This window comes from Doryrhamphus excisus, linkage group LG18 (assembly GCF_037039965.1).
Source record: "Doryrhamphus excisus strain RoL-2023G ecotype Guam linkage group LG18, RoL_Dexc_Guam_v1.1, whole genome shotgun sequence".
Lineage (NCBI taxonomy): Eukaryota > Metazoa > Chordata > Actinopteri > Syngnathiformes > Syngnathidae > Doryrhamphus > Doryrhamphus excisus.
In genome coordinates this window covers 3,123,017-3,145,874 of record NC_136374.1, presented here as the reverse complement: position 1 = coordinate 3,145,874, position 22,858 = coordinate 3,123,017, and the positions used below count along the sequence as shown (strand labels likewise).

Genomic DNA, 22,858 nt, shown 5'->3' with positions numbered 1-22,858 from the left:
ATTAGCAAAAAATTATCTAAATTTGAAAAAGACGTATAGCTCTGCTTTTGATTAGTAAGCCTTGGGGCGTGTCTAGTAAACAAGAGCGCCCCATGCGGAAGTAAATGGTAAGAACAAGTACAGATCATGTGACCGAAAGAGCTCTGCATTGTAAATAGACAGCAGGGGCCATGCCTTCATAACGTCTTTAAAAACAACCCAAAAGGTCACTTATCCCTTCTCGGGGACTCCTTTTCACCCTACGAGGATTTTCTGTTCGATTCCGCTTCAGAACGTCTAAAGTGTTTACCGACAGCATGTACCGGTCTCTGTACGCCTTTCGATCCGCTGAGCCCAACTCGCTGCACTTCTCTGCCGGGGAAAGCTTCCTAATCCTGGAGAGGAGCAACAAACACTGGTGGCTGGGATCCCGGTGCAGCTCCGGTGAGACCGGTTATGTCCCCTCCTCATACATCGAAAAGATCCAGGTAAACAACACTTGTGATCGACTGAAAAATCTGATGGATTATTCATCATCTATCTATCTAGGCCTTTCTATCAATCTCCGTGTACTTAAGTACTTATTATTTACAAGATACTTTATGTGACCTACTTCAAATACACAGATCCTTTTTATTAAACGAGCTCTCTGCTGTTTTGAAGGACCTACAGTACTTCAAAAACGTCAAAGATCCTCCGTATGACAGGATTGATGTAAACATTTTATGTTCTACTGTACTGCAAAAAAGGCCAGTCAAAGATCCTACCAAACGATGTTGTTTTTGTAGTAAAATATATTCTCTTTGATAGAAATACTCGGATGTTATTAATGGGCATACTTCAAAAGTGCTCGTCAAAGATCGTGAATATGACAGGAGTGGATAAATGATGCAAAAAAACGCCACTTAAAGTTCCTACCATAGGTGCACGAGGCTGTTTTTGTCGTCAAAGATCATCTATAGGACAGGAATCCTCTGTTGTTGTTGGAGGGCATAGAGTACTATAGAGTAATTCAAAAGTGCCAGTCAAAGATCGTCAATATGACAGGAGTGCTCTGCCGGTTTTATGTATCAACTGCAAAAATTCTAGTTTAAAAAAGCAGTTTTTAAGGACCTACTACAAAAAGGCTAGTCAAAGATCCTCTATATCAGAAGTAATTGAGTAGTTATTCATTCATTTTCTACCACTCATACACACGAGAGTCTCGGGGGTGCTGGAGCCTATCCCAGCTGTCATCGGGTGAGAGGCGGGGTACACCCTGGACTGGTGGCCAGCCAATCACAGGGCACATATAGACAAACAACCATTCACACTCACATTCATACCTATGGACAATTTGGAGTGGCTAATTAACCTAGCATGTTTTTGAGGGTGGGATTGAACTAGGGTCGCCTAGCTGTGAGGTCTGCGCGTTAACCACTCGTCCACCGTGCAGCCCTATATATTCTTTTATTATTTACTCATGCATTCGCTAATTAACCTAGCATGTTTTTGAGGGTGGCATTGAACTAGGGTCTCCTAGCTGTGAGGTCTGCGCGCTAAACACTCAACCACAGTGCAGCCCTATATATTCTTTTATTATTTACTCATTCATTTGCTAATTAACCTAGCATGTTTTTGACGGTGGGATTGAACTAGGGTCTCCTAGCTGTGAGGTCTGTGCGCTAACCACTCAACCACCGTGCAGCCCTATATATTCTTTTATTATTTACTCATTCATTTGCTAATTAACCTAGCATGTTTTTGACGGTGGGATTGAACTAGGGTCTCCTAGCTGAGAGGTCTGCGCGCTAACCACTCAACTACCGTGCAGCCCTATATATTCTTTTATTATTTACTCATTCATTCGCTAATTAACCTAGCATGTTTTTGACGGTGGGATTGAACTAGGGTCTCCTAGCTGTGAGGTCTGCGCGCTAACCACTCATCCACCGTGCAGCCCTATATATTCTTTTATTATTTAGTCATTCATTTGCTAATTAACCTAGCATGTTTTTGAGGGTGGGATTGAACTAGGGTCGCCTAGCTGTGAGGTCTGCACGCTAACCACTCGTCCACCGTGCAGCCCTATATATTCTTTTATTATTTACTCATTCATTCGCTAATTAACCTAGCATGTTTTTGAGGGTGGGATTGAACTCAGATTAAAATGAACAAAGCATTATTAGAGCCCTGTAGACATGACAAAACACGACTATAGTCACATTTATACTCTTTTTATTTACAACATATTGCGCAACTGCAGGGTCTTGAGACACATGCTAACTCGCAAACTAGAGAGCTAGCGACCTAAACGGTAGCCTTCAAGTTATTTCCTTTAAACTTAAATAGCCAAAAACTTACCACTTCCACACAGATAGGGAGGATAACTATTAACAGTTATTTAACCTTTAACATGAACATGAATCAAACGTAATAATTTTTTCTGGGTACATGATACAATACAGCATCCATATCAAAGTTGCGCAGGCCGCACTAACATTAAACTTTCATATCCTCATTTGGCCCGCGGGCCGCATGTTTGAGACCACTGCGCTAAGTTAACTTCAGTGATGCTTGAAGTCAAAATGAGTTGTTAGTTCTTACAGGAAGAGAGTAAACACCTTTTTGAGTGTCCATCTGCGTTGTATTGTCTCAGTAGAGGTTCATTCATGTTCTCCACACTCGGCATGCAGACTTCCTTCCAGCGAACGAGTCCAAGCATGTCTTCTCCAAGACATTGGAATGCTGTCTTCTCATTGGTGGTGCAGTTTCAATGAGCCCCAATTTGGAGTCTTGCTGAGCATGCGTCACACTGACTGGCGAAAAGGCTGCTTTTTGTTGCCGGATAACTGACCCAATTTCCTCCTGTCACACACACACAGTACACAGTACACACACAGTACACAGCTCAAGGCAACAATGTACTTCTGTTGCGTTTAAAGTTTCATGCATGCATGAGTAAATATTTCATTCAGCTCTTCATTTTTATACTTTTTCTGTGTGCCAGGCTCCGGAGCAGGATGAAGTGTTGCAGTCCATTGACAGAGCCATTGAAGGCATCCATAACGTTGCCCTAAAGAATGGAGGCAAATACAATCTGGAGCAGCGGGATGTTCTACAGTGAGTGAAAATGCTCATAACCAGCATTAAAAATACTTATTAATAAGTTATTTTATTGTACATGACATTCATAACCGACATTCTCAACTATTATTCAATAGTAAAAAGAAGTTAACCATAGTATGATTAAATGAAAACACTCGTCATTTAACATCATGTGATGTGGCCATCACAATTTTTTATACTATTAACTGTTGTACAGTTAATAACAAAAACATCAAATATTAAAGAAAAGCCCTTATTTAAAAAAAAAAATTAATATTATTTGAAACAAAAAAAACAACAAATAAAGTTGTAATTTTTTGAAAGTGTTAAACCAGGGGTCTCAAACACGCGGCCCGCGGGCCAAATGTGGCCCGCAGGACACTAGTTTGAGGCCCCCGCCTTGATATGAAAGTTTAATGTCAGTGCGGCCCGCACAAGTTTGATATGGATGCTGTATGGTATCATGTACCCAGAAAAAATTATTACGTTTGATTCATGTTCATGTTAAAGGTTAAATAACTGTTAATAGTTATCCTCCCTATCCGTGTGGAAGTGGTAAGTTTTTGGCTATTTAAGTTGAAAGGAAATAACTTGAAGGCTACCGTTTAGGTCGCTAGCTCTCTAGTTTGCGAGTTAGCATGTGTCTCAAGACCCTGCAGTTGCGCAATATGTTGTAAATAAAAAGAGTATAAATGTGACTAAAGTCGTGTTTTGTCATGTCTACAGGGCTCTAATAATGCTTTGTTCATTTTAATCTGAAAAAAATCATTTGTCTACCCACCAACTATATGTGGTTTCCTAAGTTTTTATTATTTGCCGTTTTATTATTATTATTATATTTATTTATTACTGATTGATTTTCTTTATTCTTGATTTGTTTATTTATTTTTCATCTTATTTTGTGTAGAAAAATAAAAAGTAAGATATTTGAAAACAGTGGAATGTTTTATCAGACCCTAGCTCCAGTGGCCCCCAAGTAAATTGAGTTTGAGACCCCTGACTTATCGGGTCTGGAACTGATGAAATGCAAAATAAACGAGGGGCGACTGTAACTGCAACTGCAGGGTCTTGAGACACATGCTAACTCGCAAACTAGAGAGCTAGCAACCTAAATGGTAGCTTTCAAGTTATTTCCTTTAAACTTAAATAGCCAAAAACTTACCACTTCCACACAGATAGGGAGGATAACTATTAACAGTTATTTAACCTTTAACATGAACATGAATCAAACGTAATAATTTTTTCTGGGTACATGATACCATACAGCATCCATATCAAACTTGCGCGGGCCGCACTAACATTAAACTTTCATATCAAGGCGGGGGCCTCAAACTAGTGTCCTGCGGGCCACATTTGGCCCGCGGGCCGCGTGTTTGAGACCCCTGATGTAATGTAATGTAATTCAATGCATGAACTGGCATATAAGTTGATACTAAAAAGCTCCCTCTTCATTTTGTAGAAAGTTGATCCATCACAGAAAGGAGACTCTGGCACGGCGGAGCCTTTCTAGTCACTCGCAAGGCCTCCCAGCTTCCAACAGTGAAATCTCCCTCAGTCAGACTCCTCCGCCGCCTAATGGCCTTAACCGAGATTACGGAAAACAAGGAGGTGTGCCGCTATCAGGGAGCATGGACAGCATGCACAGAGAGCCGGGCGTTTATCAGGTAACTTTTTTGTTACATATAGCGGGTGCACCCCCCTTACATTGCAGTAACCACTTTTTGTACAAATGTGTAAAAGAGCTGACAACACAAGCGAGTAGAGCAGGGGTCTCAAACTCAATTTACTTGGGGGCCACTGGAGCTAGGGTCTGGGTGAGACTGGGCCGCATCAGGTTTTCCAAAAAAAAAAAAAAAAACGCATTTATTAAAAACAGAAAAATGAATAAACTTTGCTTTGGTTATCTTAATTTTTTATTTTTCTACACAAAATAAGATGAAAAATAAATAAACAAATCAAAAATAAAGAAAATCAGTCAATCAGTAATAAATAAATAAATATAATAATAATAATAATTAAAACTGCAAGCAGTGATGAGCGGGCTCGAGCACCCCGACGCGCTCGGGGGTACGCGCGGGTCGGGGGTACGCGCGGGTCGGGGTCGCGCGCGCGACCGGACGGGCGCGCGGACGCGCCGTACGAAAAACCGCGGCGAGCGGATAAGCGGTAAGGGAGTCACGGCACTTGCAATTTTCCGCCAGGAGGGGGCGACAGCGGCGGCGAGGCGGGTGCGCGGTCACGTCCCGTCCGACACCGCGAACCGCCATAAAAAAATTCACGACGATCGGACCACGCGGTAGGTCCTTGCGGCGGATATACGTTTCCGCCTGTGGGTGGCGCTATAGAGTGGTTGGCCCACACGGTAACGGACCGGAGGGTACCCCGAACCAACAGAAAAAATTAGGGGCCGATCCGACCGTGCGTAAGGAAGTTACGGCAGATATACATTTCCACCAGTTGGTGGCGCTATAGCGTATGTACACACACAGTCATAGACCAGAGGGTACCCCAGACCACCAGAAAAAATTTGGGCCTGATCCGACCATGTGGAAGGAAGTTACGGCTATATACATTTCCACCAGTTGGTGGCGCTATACAGTCTATGTACACACACAGTCATAGACCAGAGGGTACCCCAGACCACCAGAAAAAATTTGGGCCTGATCCGACCATGTGGAAGGAAGTTACGGCTATATACATTTCCACCAGTTGGTGGCGCTATACAGTCTATGTACACACACAGTCATAGACCAGAGGGTACCCCAAACCACCAGAAAAAATTTGGGCTTGATCCGACCATGTGGATGGAAGTTACGGCTATATACATTTCCACCAGTTGGTGGCGCTATACAGTGTATGTACACACACAGTCATAGACCAGAGGGTACCCCAGACCACCAGAAAAAATTTGGGCCTGATCCGACCATGTGGAAGGAAGTTACGGCTATATACATTTCCACCAGTTGGTGGCGCTATAGAGTCTATGTACACACAGTATAACAGACCAGAGATTGACCCAACACACCAAAAAAAATTTCAAGACAATCTGACCATGAATCAGGAAGTTACGGCAGATATACATTTCCACCAGTTGGTGGCGCTGTGTTTAGAACATGGCTTCTGGAGCATTAGGTGCGTCCTGTCATGATAGACGTCTCCACCGAAAATCATAGTGATACGTGTAACGGGTGGCGAGGGATAATGAATTGAAACTTCTAGGTGGCGCTAGTGTGTCAATTTAGATTGGTGTCACATGGGAGCACCACCAGGGCGCTCAGGCCTGGATTAAGGCCTCACGTTTAAGATTTCAGCAGCCTGTGACCTTCTGCAGGCAAATGATGACCTTTTGATGGTCAATGGCGAAGGCTGACCATTCGCCGTGGCCACGCCCCCCACATGTGCTTTACACACATCATAGTCCATCAACTGACATCATCAGTCTGTCAGTCAAACTGTGTATTGACTTTGATGTACATTGCTTCAAGGCAAGGCCAGACACCAGGCAGGGCCAGATATGAAATGGTCAAAGTTTGGTGGCGTGCCACGCCCACATCCTATGGAGCGGCCCAAAATCCTTCGCAATTTAACGTGGGCCATCCGTCTAGTGTCCGTTGATGCAACAACGGACTCATTCGGTCAAACCCCCTAGGAGGAGTTCGTCAAGATACGACCCATACATCCGCCCCCAAATGGCCGCCGCCACCTAAAATGGCCGACTTCCTGTTGGTTTTAGAACATGGGTTATTGAGACTTTTTTGTGCGTCCTGTCACGAGTGATGTCTCCTCCGAAAATCATGCCGATACGTGCAACGGGAGGCGAGGGATAATTATTTTAAAACTTCTAGGTGGCGCTAGTGAGTCAATTTGGCTTGGTTTCATATGGGGGCCACACCAGGCCGCTCAGGCCTGGATTCTGACCCCCCCTATGAGTTTTCAAGCCCATGCGACCTTTTGCGGGCGAATGATGACCTTTTCTATGTAAATGGCGAGGCCTGAGCATTCGCCGCCAGGCCACGCCCACCACGTGCGCTTTTCCTGCATCATGGTCCATCAACAGGCTTCACCAGGCTGTCAGGCAGTGACCTTGTGACCCTGATGTTCATCTGATGAATCTCCTGGCAGAAAAGGCCTCATGTAGATGACACGCCTTTAGCCTGTCGCCAATAGGTGGCGCTGCGACGAAATCAGGAAGTGACCTACGGGGACCTTCGGGGCGGGGCCATGATCACATGTACCAAGTATGATGAAGATCTGACCACGTGGAGCCAAGTTATTCACGTCTACAGTTACGCTCAGCGTGCAAGGCCCGGACATATGAAAATGGGCAAAATTTGGGGGCGTGCCACGCCCACATCGTATGGAATATCCCAAAATCCTTCGCAATTTAACGTCGGCCATCCGTCTAGTGTCCGTTGATGCTACAACGGACTCATTTGGTCAAACCCCCTAGGAGGAGTTCGTCGAGATACGACCCCAACTTCTGGCACGAAAAAGGCCGCCGCCATCCAAAATGGCCGACTTCCTGTTCGTTTTCCAATATGGGTTCTTGAGACTTTTTGGTCCGTCCTGTCACGATAGACGTCTCCACCAAGTTTCGTGACGATAGGTGAAACTGGTGGCGGGGGCCAATTTTTTCAAAAATTAAAGGTGGCGCTAGAGAGTCAATTTTGGAACATTGTTTTCGGGACCCCCACCAGATCGAAATTTTCGCCAGACCTGACGCGCTTGCAAAATTTGGTGAGTTTTCGGGCATGTTAAGGCCCTCAAAATGGCCGTCCTTTCGTCAGAATAAAAAACGGAACGATTACAATAGGGCTTTCGCACTGGTCAGTGCTCGAGCCCTAATAATAAAAACTTAAGAAAGCACATATAGTTGGTGGGTAGACAAATGATTTTTTTCATATTAAAATGAACAAAGCATTATTAGAGCCCTGTAGACATGACAAAACACGACTATAGTCACATTTATACTCTTTTTATTTACAACATATTGCGCAACTGCAGGGTCTTGAGACACATGCTAACTCGCAAACTAGAGAGCTAGCGACCTAAACGGTAGCCTTCAAGTTATTTCCTTTAAACTTAAATAGCCAAAAATTTACCACTTCCACACAGATAGGGAGGATAACTATTAACAGTTATTTAACCTTTAACATGAACATAAATCAAACGTAATATTTTTTTCTGGGTACATGATATCATATGTACAGCAGGGGTCTCAAACACGTGGTCCGCGGGCCAAATGTGGCCCGCAGGACACTAGTTTGAGGCCCCCGCCTTGATATGAAAGTTTAATGTTAGTGCAGCCCGCGCAAACTAGTGTCCTGCGGGCCACATTTGGCCCGCGGGCCGCGTGTTTGAGACCCCTGGAGTAGAGAGATAATTGTGCACGAGTGCAGCCAGCAGCTGTGGTTACCAAGGGGAAACTCTCTGTAGTATTGTTATAGTTTATAATCTAGAATAAAAAATGGTTGCTGAAATGTAAGTTGGGGCGTCCTACTGTAGTGCTAATGTCTTAGTGGGCTGCAGGTGCCCCCGCAGCCCCGACGAGCAGCTCCCATAACTCCGCCCCCTCCTGAGAAACAGCGGAACAGCCGGCGTGCAGGTTCGTGTGAGAACCGCATGTTGGAATAATGGAATAATACGATATTGAGAATTCGCCATAACTGGAGCTCTTTGTCTCGACAGAGCCTGACGTCCCCTCCAGAGTGTCCTCGCTCCCCCCGTCCCCGGTCCCGTCCCTCAACATCAGCACCACCTCTTTAGAATCGGGCTCCTCCCACTCTGCGGTATCCTCTGACGTCAGCTTGCCGAGTGTCTCCAGCACCCCTCCTCCCCCGGTGCCATCCCGCATCAAACCCGCATCAGACACCCCCCTTCAGAATGCCCCGGTCAAGAAGAACCCGGCCCCTCAGCCTCCTCAACCAGCTGTCGATGAGGAGCAGCCGGAGGCGGAGTGGCCGGTTGCCCCGCCGTCTGTCGCCGAGAGCCCCCCCGGCAGCCCCGCTCCCTCCGAACCGGTTCCATCGACCATCGGTGCGGAGCTAATCGAGCTGGTGCGGAAGAACACGGGCTTGAGTTACGAGCTGTCGCGGGTGGCTGTGGGGGTGGTGGTGGGACACCTGCAGAGCACCCTGCCTCGCGCCTCCTCCGCCCTGGAGCGGGTTCTGGTGTCGCTGGTGGAGAGCAAGGTCAGACTTGTTTTCATGAAGTCATTCCATGTCACGCTCACAGTTTAGCGTTACAGCTCAGGCTCCTTTTAGCTGGGGGGGGGGGGGGGGGTATCACTCATTTCCTGCAAGCTGTGCAGTGTCCAATGATACATAAGCATGCTGACCTCCGCCAAGGCTCAGACATTTGTCACCTTAATTTAGTTTTTTCAATAGTCCACAACTTCAGTAGGAGTTGTGGACTCCTGTAGAGCAGCCGCACACAATAACCAGCACAGAATTTTTTTTTGATCTTCCAGAATCTGCACCCATTCAGCTGTATTTCTTTGGATAACATAACATATGAATTGAGAAGGTTGTAAACCAGAGGTCTCAAACACACGGCCCGTGGGCCAAATGTGGCCCGCAGGACACGAGTTTGAGGCCCCCGCCTTGATATGAAAGTTTGATGTTAGTGCGGCCCGCGCAAGTTTGATATGGATGCTGTATGGTATCATGTACCCAGAAAAAAATATTACGTTTGATTCATGTTCATGTTAAAGGTTCAATAACTGTTAATAGTTATCCTCCCTATCCGTGTGGAAGTGGTAAGTTTTTGGCTATTTAAGTTGAAAGGAAATAACTTGAAGGCTACTGTTTAGGTCGCTAGCTCTCTAGTTTGCGAGTTAGCATGTGTCTCAAGACCCTGCAGTTGCGCAATATGTTGTAAATAAAAAGAGTATAAATGTGACTATAGTCGTGTTTTGTCATGTCTACAGGGCTCTAATAATGCTTTGTTCATTTTAATATGAAATTTTTTATTATTATTATTATATTTATTTATTTACTACGGATTGATTGATTTTCTTTATTCTTGATTTGTTTATTTATTTTTCATCTTATTTTGTGTAGAAAAATAAAAAGTAAGATATTTGAGAACAGTGGAATGTTTTATCAGAGCTTTTATTGTAGAAAATTTAAACCAAAGCAAAGTTTATTAATTTTTCTGTTTTTAATAAATGCGTTTTTTTGGGTTTTTTTTTTTTTAAAACCTGATGCAGCCCAGTCTCGCCCAGACCCTAGCTCCAGTGGCCCCCAAGTAAATTGAGTTTGAGACCCCTGGCATAAATTGTTCACTTCCTGTGTTCAAATGTGACCATTTTGCAATAAGAGAGACTAATAATAATATGTGGTTTCTCCATGCAGGACTCCAGTGCAGCATTGCCGCGGGGTCAGGTGTGTCACGACGAGCAGCGGCTGGAGGTCATCTTTGGCGACCTCGCCCGCCATCGGGACGACTCCCAGCAACGCAGCTGGGCGCTTCACGAAGACCACGCCCTCATCGCGTGCTACCTCGAGGAACTCCTGAAGATACTGGTAACAAATGGCGGCCCCCATTCCGGTCACCTGCACATCTTTTATTGGTTTTCGGTCTCTCTGTTTGGGCTTGTTGTGGCGTGGAAGCGACACCATCCCATAATGGAAATATAAGATTTACTGTGGATGAACGTATAATCCGCCCACGGGATAGATCCCGCTTTAAATTCCAGACATGTCTGATGGGATCAGACAGGCCAGTTGACAGATCCCACCGTGTTATTAAAGTCAACTTGACTGCCTGCCAAGTCTTTGGGTTGGCATCCAGCCCCCCCACAACTAAAACCAGTGATGTGTTCAGGGACCTTTTCCAATGGACGGATTATGCATTATGGAGTTATCACGCAGGGACTGTTTTTTTTATTTTTTTTGCTGATTCAAATAAAAGCTGCTTGTGTGTTTCTTAGACGGACGCCGATCCCGAGGTGTGTAAGAGGATGTGCAAGGCCACTGACTACGAGAACGTGCTCTCTCTAGTTTCCTACTACCAGATGGTGAGACTAACCTGCATTGTCATTTGCAGCTGACACTCTATATACTCATTTATTATATTGGAAGAAGTGGGAAAAGCACTAACAATGTAATCAACCCTACAAAAAGGCTATTATTAAAATTGTTAAATTAAAATTTTAATAATTTTAATAAAAATTAATTTTAATTTTCAAATTCAATTTAAATTTAAATTTCAAATTATTAAATTTCAAATTATTAAATTTCAAAGTATTAAATTTCAAATTATTAAATTTCAAATTATTAAATTAAATTACATTAAATTACATTAAATTACATTAAATTTGAAATTTAAATTTGAATGTCAAATTTGAAATTTAAATTTCAAATTTCAAATTTCAAATTTAAATTTCAAATTTAATTTAATTTAATTTAATTTAATTTAATTTAGTTTTGTTTTATTTTATTATTAATTAATAGCATTTTTGTAGAGTTGATTACATTGGTAGTGCTTTTCCCACTTATTACAATATAATAAATGAGTATATACAGTGTCAGCTGTATAGAATTTAATTAAAATTTAATTTTCAAATTTAAATTTAAATTTAAATTTGAAAATTACATTTCAAAATTTGAAAATTAAATTTTAAAATTTCAAAATTAAATTTCAAAATTTGAAAATTAAATTAAATTAAATTAAATTAAATTAAATTAAATTAAATTAAATTAAATTAAATTAAATTAAATTAAATTAAATTAAATTAAATTAAATTAAATTCATCCTGAGTACAGCTCAAAAATAGTACAAACAGTGTTTGTGACATTACCATATTTCCGCATTACATGCCCGGGCAGCATGTGTTTACTTAACTGCAGAGAGTGTCAAGTACAAGCGTGACCTCCTCCAAGCACAACGCAGCTCGGAGGTTATGTTCTTGCAGGCGTTGGTCCGTTTCTTTGGCTGTTTGTGTTCAAAGTAATTTCAGATAAATAAGTTCAGAATGGATTTGCTTGAAATTTTCAGGAATTTTTTTTGGGGGGGGTGATCCAAAATTCACCTTTTTCCTAAAGCTAATTATTTTACTAGTACTACTACGATTTCTCCATCAATTCAAGCCATTCCAACAACAAATTGTTGAAAAAAAAATCTAAATATTCCCAAAATTCACACTTTTCCGTAAAACTGCTATTACCTACTACTACTTCCACATTTCTCAAGTGATTCAGACTGCTCCAATGTCAAAATTTGAGGTATTATGCTAGGTGTTAGCATGCTAATATTTGCATGTTAGCATTGCTAGCATGATACTAGCATTTTTTAGCTATTTTCATGTGTGATAAACACTTGCTGTCACATGACCGCACAGGAGCTCTGTGTGACTCTGCGCCTGCTGGTGTGTTGTTGTGGTGTTAGCATGCTAATATTTAATAATATTAATAATAATAATATTTTATTTGTATAGCGCTTTTCAGAGTAGACGCTTCACAGTAGAGAAAAATAAATAAAAATATCCAATATCCAAACATTCAGAGCTAAAACAAGGCTAAAAGCAGGGCGGAGCATTGCTAGCATGCTACTGTTGTTCTGTCTGTCCATCCGTCCGTCTGTTCATCCATCCGTTCGTCCATCCATCCATGTATCTGTCTATCCATCTATCTATAATACGAGCATTTTTAGCTATTTTCAAGTGACATGCTCTGTGTGACTCTGCGCCCTGCTGGTGTGTTGTTGTGGTGTTAGCATGCTAATATTTAATAATAATAATAATAATACATTTTATTTGTATAGCGCTTTTCAGACTAGACGCTTTACAGTAGAGAAAAATAACACTGTCCGTCCGTCCTGCTAATGCTAATATTTGCTAATATTATATATATTAATATTAATATTATTAATATATATTATTATTATATTAATATTATAAATATGCCAATATTTAATAATAATACATTTTATTTTTATAGCGCTTTTCAGACTAGACGCTTTACAGTAGAGAAAAATAACACTGTCCGTCCGCCCTGCTAATGCTAATATTTGCTAATATTATATATATTAAGATTAATATTATTAATATATTATTATATTAATATTATATATATGCCAATATGTAATAATAATACATTATATTTTTATAGCGCTTTTCAGACTAGACGCTTTACCGTAGAGAAAAATAACACTGTCCGTCCGTCCTGCTAAAGCTAATATTTGCTAATATTATATATATTAATATTAATATTATTAATATACAATATTATTATTTTATATTAATATTATATTAATATAATATATACTATTATTGTTTTTATATTAATATTATATATATGCTAATATTTAATAATAATAATAATACATTTTATTTGTATAGCGCTTTTCAGAGTAGACGCTTTACAGTAGAGAAAAATATCACTGTCCGTCCGTCCTGCTAATGCTAATATTTGCTAATATTATATATATTAATATTATTAATATATAATATTGATATTATTATATTAATATTATATATATGCTAATATTTAATAATAATAATAATAATAATAATACATTTTATTTGTATAGCGCTTTTCAGAGTAGACGCTTCACAGTAGAGAAAAATAACACTGTCCGTCCGTCCTTCCATCCATCCATCTATATTAGCATTTTTAGCTATTTTCATGTGATAAACACTTGCTGTCACATGACCACACAGGAGCTCCGTGTGACTTTGCGCCTGCTGCTGCTCAAAGTGTTTGGTGCAATGTGCAGCCTGGATGCTGCGCTCATCTCTACCCTCCTCAACTCCATCCTCCCCATGGAGCTGGCCAGGGACTTACAGACAGACGCACAAGGTGAGAGGAACCTTATTGATCTACTACATTCACGTATACTATACCGTACTACGTATTATTCTTTTATATTCTCTATGTGTTGTTTGTCTCTGCTCAGAGCACCAGAAGATGTGCTACACAGCCTTGGTGCTCACCATGATTTTCTCCATGGGTGAACAGGTGCCATATCATCACTACGGTAGGTCTCTCAAATTTTCATTGGTAATGGTTTTATTTCATTTGAACATGCATCAGATTACAATTGAATGCATCCCATAATCAGTTCCCAGTTCCACATGTCCAAAAGGAGTAGGAAGAAGCAAAGCTTATTAAAATCTACCCCTCCATCTGGTACTTTTACAATCAGTAACTGTTACATTTGTTCACTTCCTGCTTTCCTAATATAATGTTAATTTAATTTAATTTAATTTAATTTAATTTAATTTAATTTAATTTAATTTAATTTAATTTAATTTAATTTAATTTAATTTAATTTAATTTAATTTTATTTTATTTTATTTTATTTTATTTTTTTATGTCACGTACCAAAGTAGGAGGTGATATGAGCATCCAATGCCATAATGGGTACCATAGTAAGTGTCAATATAGTGATATATATAGCACATCATCAAGGTTTTTTTTTAATTTCTTTTTTTTTTTAATAATGTACCTCGTACTGAAGTACAAGGTACATAATGGGTACCATAGTACGTGTGAATATAGTGATATATATAGCACATCGTCACTTTCTTGAGATCTATCAGTGTGGTAATTAAGGTTATAAAGCCATTGCTAAAGCTTTGGGACTCCAGCCAATCGCAGTGAGAGCCATTATCCACAACTGGCCAAAACATGTAACAGTGGTGAACCTTCCAAAATAACCCAAAAGTTGAACTTTTTGGAAGGTGTGTGTCCCATTACATTCGGCCGCATTTTAGAAAAAGAACATCATAGCAACAGTAAAATATGGTGGTGGTAGTAATAATGGTAATGGTAATGGTTTTATTTCATTTGAACATGCATCAGATTACAATTGAGTGCATCCCATAATCAGTTCCCAGTTCCACATGTCCAAAAGGAGTAGGAAGAAGCAAAGCTTATTAAATCCTACCCCTCCATCTGGTACTTTTACAATCAGTAACTGTTACATTTGTTCACTTCCTGCTTTCCTAAGATAGTTTTAATTTTAATTTTAATTTTAATATTTTAATTTAATAAAAATTAAAAAAAAAAAATCTGTACTATTGAAAGCAGGAAGTGAACAAATTTTTGTTCTTTTTACAAACTTTTACAATCAGTAACTGTTACATTTGTTCACTTCCTGCTTTCAATTGTACAGTTTTTTTTTTTACATTTTTATTAAATTAAAAAAATTAAAATTAAAACTATGTGGAACTGTGAACTGATTATGGGATGCATTCAATTGTAATCTGATGCATGTTCAAATGAAATTAAACCATCACCAAAATGAATAAAAATACAAATATAGTTCACTTCAGTTCTATGGACTGTAGTCTACACTGGCCACTAGGTGTCACTAGCACCAAGCACCAGACTTGATCGCCAATGACAACAATGTCTGTTGTGGGCGTGCTCCAGCTAAAACTCAACTCTGAATCCCTGACGTCACTTCCTGTCCACATTTATTGAAACACACACAGGCACGTGTCTTATTTATGTCTTAAGTTGCTTATTTTCTTTGGATTATATCTACTATATTGGGTAACATTAGTGTAAAAGTGCCTATAGGGGTGTTATTTCATGTCTAGAGAGCTCTAATAATTTTTTTTTTTTTTAATTTTGAAATATTTCTTGTTAATGTCCTTGATGTGTGGCATTGTCTTGTGTGTTTATGTGTGTGTGTGTGTGTGTGTGTGTGTGGCGTCCACTTTCCTCCCGACGTTCAGAACACTTGAACGCCGACTTTGTTCAATTCCTGCTGGATGTGGTGGAAGACGGACATCCCGCCGATCCCACGGAGCAGCTGCCGGACATTTTCCTCAACCTGCTGCTGGCCTTCAACCTGCACCACACAGGTAGCTAAAAAAGTGTGACGATAACCATAGCACCAGAAACTGCCCTGTTATGATGTCACTCATTCCCAATCCGTGCCGTTGTCCCGCAGTGCCGAGCAACAACGTGATCATGCAGCAGCTGAAGAAGAAAAACGTGAAGATTCTCTCGGAGAAAGCGTTGCTGCTCCTCAACAGAGGAGGTAGGCTGCGCCGTTTTCACGTTTCTTCCCATCGCTGCCCCGACGCGGCGTCGCCACATGACATCGCCGTGCGTGTGCTCCCGCACAGACGACCCGGTGTGCATGTTCAAGCACATGCCGCCCGCCCCGCACTCGGTGCTTAAGTTTCTGCAGGACGTCTTCGCTAGTCGAGAGACGGCCGACATCTTCTACCGCACGGACATGATGGTGATGATTGACATCGCCGTGCGGCAGATTTCTGACCTTTCACCTGGAGATAAGGTGGGTCCAGCTATTCAGTTTTGGGTTTTTGCCAGCAGTGATGATGCTCGGTAAACGTAGGGTTGGCTCATGTGTTGAATTTAAAATATCCATATTTCTTTTAAGCATGACATCAAAAACAAGCATATGCTTTATATGGTTTTTATATGGTAGTTATATGGTAGTTATATGGTAGTTATATGGTTTTTATATGGTATTTATATGGTTTTATATGGTATTTATATGGTAGTTATATGGTATTTATATGGTAGTTATATGGTTTTTATATGGTTTTTATATGGTTTTTATATGGTTTTTATATGGTTTTTATATTGTTATAGACTGGATTTGATGTGGAAGCCCCACTAGAGCTAGGATAGGTGCAGATTCTGGAAGATCTAGTAAGCTTTCTTTCAGGTTATTGTGTCTAGCTGCTCTATAGGAGTCCACAACAATAAACATTTGAATATTAATATTAGTATCAATATTAATATCAATACGAATATTGATATTCATATTGATATTCATATTGATAATAGTATTAATATTGATATTAATATTGATAATATTAATATGCAAATGTTTATTGTTGTGGACTCCTATAGAGCAGCTAGACACAATTAATATGAATATATATGAATATTCATATTCATATTCGTATTGATGTTTGTATTGGTATTAGTATTAAAATTAGTATTAATATTGATATTGATAATAATATTAATATTCAAATGTTTATTGTTGTGGACTCCTATAGAGCAGCTAGACACAATTAATATGAATATTTATGAATATTCATATTCGTATTGATGTTTGTATTGATATTAGTATTAAAATTAGTGTTAATATTGATATTGATATTAATATTGATAATATTAATATGCAAATGTTTATTGTTGTGGACTCCTATAGAGCAGCTAGACACAATTAATATGAATATATATGAATATTCATATTTGTATTGATGTTTGTATTGATATTAGTATTAAAATTAGTATTAATATTGATATTAATATTGATAATATTAATATGCAAATGTTTATTCTTGTGGACTCCTATAGAGCAGCTAGACACAATTAATATGAATATATATGAATATTCATATTCGTATTGATGTTTGTATTGATATTAGTATTAAAATTAGTGTTAATATTGATATTGATATTAATATTGATAATATTAATATGCAAATGTTTATTGTTGTGGACTCCTATAGAGCAGCTAGACACAATTAATATGAATATATATGAATATTCATATTCATATTCGTATTGATGTTTGTATTGATATTAGTATTAAAATTAGCATTGATATTGATAATAATATTAATATTCAAATGTTTATTGTTGTGGACTCCTATAGAGCAGCTAGACACAATTAATATGAATATATATGAATATTCATATTCGTATTGATGTTTGTATTGATATTAGTATTAAAATTAGTATTAATATTGATATTGATATTAATATTGATAATATTAATATGCAAATGCTTATTGTTGTGGACTCCTATAGAGCAGCTAGACACAATTAATATGAATATATATGAATATGAATATTCATGTTCATATTGATGTTTGTATTGAAATTAATATCCGTATTGATATTAGCATTAATATTTATATTAATATTGATATTAATATTCAAATGTTTATTGTTGTGGACTCCTATAGAGCAGCTAGACACAATTAATATGGATATATATGAATATTCGTATTGATGTTTGTATTGATATTCGTATTAAAATTAGTATTAATATTGATATTAATAATATTAATATTCAAATGTTTATTGTTGTGGACTCCTATAGAGCAGCTAGACACGATTGATATGAATATATATGAATATGAATATTCATATTTGTATTGATGTTTGTATTGATATTGATATTAATATTGATATTAATATTGATATTAATATTGATATTAATATTGATATTAATATTGATATTAATATTGATATTAATATTGATAATAATATTAATATAAAATAATATTAATATTCAAATGTTTGTTGTTGTGGACTCTTATAGAGCAGCTAGACACAAATAATATGAATATATATTCATATTCATATTCATATTGTTTGTGTTGATATCCGTATTGATATTAGTATTAATATTGATATTAATATTGATATTAATATTGATAATATTAATATTCAAATATTTATTGTTGTGGACTGCTATTTATATTTATATTTATATTTGAAGCCAATTTAGAAACACAAGCTAGCTAGCAAATATTTATTGTGTTTTTATTATTTATTTTGCTCATTTTCGGCCCTTTGTATGTTGTTGTGGACTCCTATAGAGCAGCTAGACACAATAACCTGAAAGAAACCTTACTAGATCTTCCAGAATCTGCACCTATCCTAGCTGTATTTCCTTGGATTTCCACAACGGTGACATCACAGTGAGCCCGTGTTAGAAAAACTCGGAATGTTGCATGTTCCCCCAGTGCATGCGTGGGTTTTCTCCGGGTACTCCGGTTTCCTCCCACATTCCAAAAACATGCTAGGTTAATTAGCCACTCCAAATTGTCCATAGGTATGAATGTGAGTGTGAATGGTTGTTTGTCTATATGTGCCCTGTGATTGGCTGGCCACCAGTCCAGGGTGTACCCCGCCTCTCGCCCAAAGACAGCTGGGATAGGCTCCAGCACCCCCCGCGACGGTTTTAGGACATTTTTTATTCAATTTTATGTTACTCGGCGGAACGGTGGTGTAGTGGTTAGCGCGCAGACCTCACAACTAGGTTCAATTCCACTATCGGCCATCTCTGTGTGGAGTCCAGCACCCCCGCGACCCTCATGAGGATATTCATTCCTTTTTTTTTTGTTTTTGCAAAACTAGTATCAAATTCCTTCGGTACCTTAAGTAATTTCTCCCCATTATGTGTATTGGCAGCTGCGGATGGAGTATCTCTCCCTTATGCACTCCATCATGCGATCGACGGACTACTTGGAGCACCAGCACCGCCTCTGTGACCTTCAGGGGGCGCTGCAGAGGATTCTCAGGGAGGAGGATGACCCGGGGGAGGATGAAGGGAGCGCCACGGCCAAACAGATGGATAAGCTAATTGTACAGCAGATCTACAAGGAGTTCCCGCAGATGAGCCCAGCCTAAAACTAACACACACACACACACACACACACACACACAGTAGTCCACTGCAGGGAGGCGCAGTCTGGAAAAGAAAACTGATGCCCGGAATGCTGAGAAATGCAATCACTCATGCCAGTCTTTCCTTGGACGACTCGTCCACTGCTGCAGCGTGCATGCGGCGTGATGGAATTCTTACCCATGTGACCATATCAGAGTTATTATTTGAGCGTGCTTGTTTGTTTGTTGGCGTGACGGGAAAATGCACAAAATGTCTGAAAAAATTTAGTCAGAAACATAAAAGTAGGCCAAAACAAAAACTTTGTAGCAATAACGAGCCCCTATTCACTTAAGGTCCCATATTGGAATATTTTAAAGTATTTTAAAGTCCCATAATAAAATTTAGCCTTGACGTTGAATTTAGATTAGCTTTAAAAAAGTTTCCATTAATCCTACTTTGTGTGTCTGTACCTTTAATGCTAATTATGAAGTCTTTCTTCTTTTACACACTGAATTTATGTCATTCAATTATTTGTGTTTCAATTTTCAATCAAATTATACTGAAAATATAAATTGTCTTTAAAATTACAGTTGGTGAAAATACAGTATTTTACTTAAGAACTTTATTTATCTGTTAAGAACTTAATTTTCACTTCTGTTCAGAAAAGTTCAGTGTAAAAAAAGGAAAAAAAATCCACATAATTTAAAAAAAAAATCACATAAATTCAGTTTTTTTTAAATCAACAATATTTCAAAGTACCTACAAAATACCTCAAAATCTAATTTTCAGTATAAAATCATGTAAAAAAATCAGTTCACAAAATTCCTAAACAAAAAAAAAAATCACATAAATCACAAAATCTGTTCAGAAAAGTTCAGTGTAAAAAAAGTGTAAAAAATCCAAATAATTGTGATGTTTTATGGGATGCCATAAAACACACACACGTTCAGGCTGAATAATCTATCCACGTGAATATTCAGTGTGTGTCCATGTGTGTGTACACAACTTTTCAACATGCTTAGCCTTTTTTAAATTTATTTTTAGCCTTTATTTACACTGAACTTTTCCCAAAAATTTTTTTTAATCTTTTTTTTTTTAAATCAACAATATTTCAAAGTACCTACATCTAAAAAAAAATTAATTTTCAGTATAAAATCATGTAAAAAAAATCAGTTCACAAAATTCATTTAAAAAAAATGAAATAAATTCAGTGTCAAAGTCCAAAAGTTTGGTAATTAAAAAAAGAACCTTCATACTAACAAGCTGTGTGTGACTCCAAGGAACGCTATCGTGCACTTTATTTTTTTTACATCAAATTATACTGAAAATATAAATTGTCTTAAAATGACAGTTGGTGAAAATACAGTATTTTAACACTCAGTTGGGCAAACATGTTACTTACTTACTTAAGAACTTTATTTATCCGTTAGGAACTTCATTTTCACTTCTGTTCAGAAAAGTTCAGTGTAAAAAAAAAAAAAAAAAAATCCAAATAATTGTGATGTTTTATGGGATGCCATAAAACACACACACACACGTTCAGGCTAAATAATCTATCCACGTGAATATTCAGTGTGTACACAGCTTTTTAACATGCTTAACCTTTTTTTTTTACATTTATTTTTAGCCTTTTTTTCCACTGAATTTTTCTGAAAAAAATTTTGAAATCTTTTTTTTTTTAAATCACCAACATTTCAAAATACCTACATTAAAAAAAATCTAATTTTCAGTATAAAATCATGTAAAAAAATCAGTTCACAAAATTCATAAACAAAAAAATCACATAATTCACAAAATCTGTTCAGAAAAGTTCAGTGTAAAAAACTGAAAAAAATCCAAATAATTGATGTTTTATGGGATGCCATAAAACACACACACGTTCAGGCTGAATAATCTATCCACGTGAATATTCAGTGTGTGTCCATGTGTGTGTACACAACTTTTTAACATACTTAGCCTTTTTTAAATTTATTTTTAGCCTTTTTTTACACTGAACTTTTCCCAAAAATTTTTTGAAATCTTTTTTTTTTTAAATCAACAATATTTCAAAGTACCTACATCTAAAAAAAATTAATTTTCAGTATAAAATCATGTAAAAAAAATCAGTTCACAAAATTCATTTAAAAAAATGACATAAATTCAGTGTCAAAGTCAAAAAGTTTGGTAATTAAAAAAAGAACCTTCATACTAACAAGCTGTGTGTGACTCCAAGGAGCGCTATCGTGCACTTTATCCAGAGACATAAACTCAACCACATATAGACAAACAACCATTCACACTCACATTCATACCTATGGACAATATGGAGTCGCTAATTAACCTAGCATGTTTTTGGAATGTGGGAGGAAACCGGAGTACCCGGAGAAAACCCACGCATGCACGGGGAGAACATGCAAACTCCACACAGAAATAGAACACGGAGATTGGAATTGAACCCTGGTCTCCTAGCTGTGAAGTCTGCGTGCTAACCACTTGATCACCGTGCCACCGAGTAACATACTAGTTGAATAAAAAAATTCCTAAAACTGTCGCGGGGGGTGCTGGAGCCTATCCCAGCTGTCTTTGGGCGAGAGGCGGGGTACACCCTGGACTGGTGGCCAGCCAATCACAGGGCACATATAGACAAACAACCATTCACACTCACATTCATACCTATGGACAATTTGGAGTCGCTAATTAACCTAGCATGTTTTTGGAATGTGGGAGGAAACCGGAGTACCCGGAGAAAACCCACGCATGCACGGGGAGAACATGCAAACTCCACACAGAGATGGCCGATAGTGGAATTGAACCTAGTTGTGAGGTCTGCGCGCTAACCACTCCACCACCGTTCCACCGAGTAACATAAAATCGAATAAAAAATGTCCTAAAACTGTTACTTTCCTGAATGAAACAAACATTTCCGAGTGTATTCTTTGAGAACTGACTTTGCCCCGCCCACCAATGTGTCTTTACCCGTGAAGCTTCAAGTCAAGCAGAACAAGATGAACGTGTTTTTGCCGCATATCATTAAACAAGACGTTTATCGCAGTCTGTTAAAGCTCCTCAGGCATCAGAGTGGTTGACTTTTGTATCTTAAGGGACCGGAGTGTTTGCTTCCCCACAGTGATGCAAGTGTCCATAGAACCTTGGACTGTCGTTTGTGCACTTACCGCACTAACATGCTAACGAGCTAACATGGCAACCCTTTCTCTTTATCGCCCACTGCAACCCCAAGAAGTTATTCAAGTTTATCGACTAATAATTGAACATATTTTACTTCACGTTGTATTGTGATTGGTGGTATTTTCTTTTACGTTGCAAGTTAACAGGATCTATTTTTTGTATGTCTGTGACATGCGTACATGATTCTAATATTGTTGGATATCAATGCTTCAGGATATCAGATTTTATATTATGTTCAAATATCCATTAGTTGTATGTTTACAGCCAGTGTGTTTAACTCCAATAA

General features: G+C 38.4%; 1 protein-coding gene across 1 annotated transcript; it reads left to right on the top strand.

The window, feature by feature from the left end:
- Nucleotides 1-100: 100 nt before the first annotated feature.
- nckipsd (NCK interacting protein with SH3 domain) lies at nt 101-21,906 on the top strand. The gene is made up of 13 exons (XM_058055318.2): nt 101-467; nt 2,969-3,081; nt 4,526-4,730; nt 8,596-8,671; nt 8,755-9,257; nt 10,422-10,592; nt 11,000-11,086; nt 13,730-13,868; nt 13,966-14,046; nt 15,755-15,883; nt 15,973-16,062; nt 16,151-16,323; nt 19,212-21,906. The coding sequence occupies exons 1-13, from the start codon at nt 297-299 to the stop codon at nt 19,428-19,430; spliced, it is 2,157 nt and encodes a 718-aa protein (XP_057911301.2). The 5' UTR covers nt 101-296; the 3' UTR covers nt 19,431-21,906.
- Nucleotides 21,907-22,858: the final 952 nt, after the last annotated feature.

Coding starts and splice junctions, on each gene's coding strand:
- nckipsd (XM_058055318.2), top strand. CDS start 297: ATGTACCGGTCTCTGTACGCCTTTCGATCCGCTGAGCCCAACTCGCTG. Junction 10,593..10,999: donor AGGAACTCCTGAAGATACTG/GTAACAAATGGC, acceptor TGTGTTTCTTAG/ACGGACGCCGATCCCGAGGT. Junction 11,087..13,729: donor TAGTTTCCTACTACCAGATG/GTGAGACTAACC, acceptor ATGACCACACAG/GAGCTCCGTGTGACTTTGCG.